General features: G+C 39.9%; 1 protein-coding gene across 1 annotated transcript in view; it reads left to right on the forward strand.

Moving 5' to 3' along the window:
- The first annotated feature begins 213 nt into the window (after positions 1-213).
- Positions 214-1,096, forward strand: part of SYK (spleen associated tyrosine kinase) — a 34,742-nt gene continuing 33,859 nt past the window's right edge. The window contains 2 exon segments of the mRNA XM_009639530.2: positions 214-464; positions 466-607. Coding sequence (XP_009637825.2) covers positions 247-464; positions 466-607 — 360 coding nt within the window. The 5' untranslated portion in view covers positions 214-246.

A 1,096-nucleotide genomic window follows, 5' to 3' on the forward strand; every position in this document is an offset into this window, starting at 1 on the left:
TAGGAAACTTTTATATTACTATATAATAGGGAGACGCTTTCTACTGGGATTTAGAAAGACAACTTCGAACAAGACAAAAACAAAAAGGTGATCTGCGTCCGAAAATTTTTTTAAAATGAGTTACTGACATACCACATGTAAACTGCCATGTTACTGGTTTATCCTCTTTTTTCCAACTGATACTCATGTCTCCATCATTGTTTTTCAGATTTAAAATACTAAGTTTGCTACTTGGAAAAGAAAAACATGGCTTCCAACACGGCGAACCCTGCTAACCATTTGCCGTACTTCTTTGGCAATATTACACGTGAAGAAGCCGAGGAGTATCTGATGCAAGGAGGACTGAGTGATGGACTATACTTGCTCCGCCAAAGCCGGAATTACCTGGGAGGCTTTGCCTTATCCTTGGCCCACGGAAGGAAGGTTCATCATTATACAATTGAGAGGGAGCTGAGCGGCTCATACCTCAGAGGAAGCGGATGGCCTTATCTGTCTATTGAGAAAACCTTTCAACCGACCACCAGGTGTTGAACCCAAAACAGGACCCTTTGAAGATTTAAAAGAGAACCTCATCAGAGAGTATGTCAAACAAACTTGGAATTTGCAGGTAAATCCAGGCTGATTTTGCCATAAAGTGATCTTTGAGTTAGGAGAAAAAGAGATTGCAGCTCTTGTTTCCAGCTGTTGTTGCTGCTACGTAGTATTTTTTCATAATGGAATCATAGTTGTTTAGAGTTTCAAAGAGTGCGTGTTTTTTTCCCCCAAATACATGCAGTAACTTGGCCGTAAGTGTAGTTTTCCTGAAATTTTACAAAACTGGGGACTTTTATGACGTCTTGGATTAGCATAGCCTTTTCTACCACTGCACTAACTTGTGTCACCAGATTTCTACATGTGCAAAAAATTGATATAATGGAACAAGATACAGGAATGGTTTGATTGCTTTTGATTCTGAGTTTTTTTGGATTGATGTGTAGGCTGGCATGGCACCATGGTGTGTGGTTTTACATCCTCCCCTCTGAGCTGGCCTTATTTCTGTGATGCTTATTTAGATTATGTCCAAAACAGAACTTGATTTCTTAACTGCAAAGCACTG

The sequence above is a fragment of the Egretta garzetta genome, unplaced genomic scaffold (assembly GCF_000687185.1).
Source record: "Egretta garzetta isolate BGI_Z169 unplaced genomic scaffold, ASM68718v1 scaffold375, whole genome shotgun sequence".
Classification (NCBI taxonomy): domain Eukaryota; kingdom Metazoa; phylum Chordata; class Aves; order Pelecaniformes; family Ardeidae; genus Egretta; species Egretta garzetta.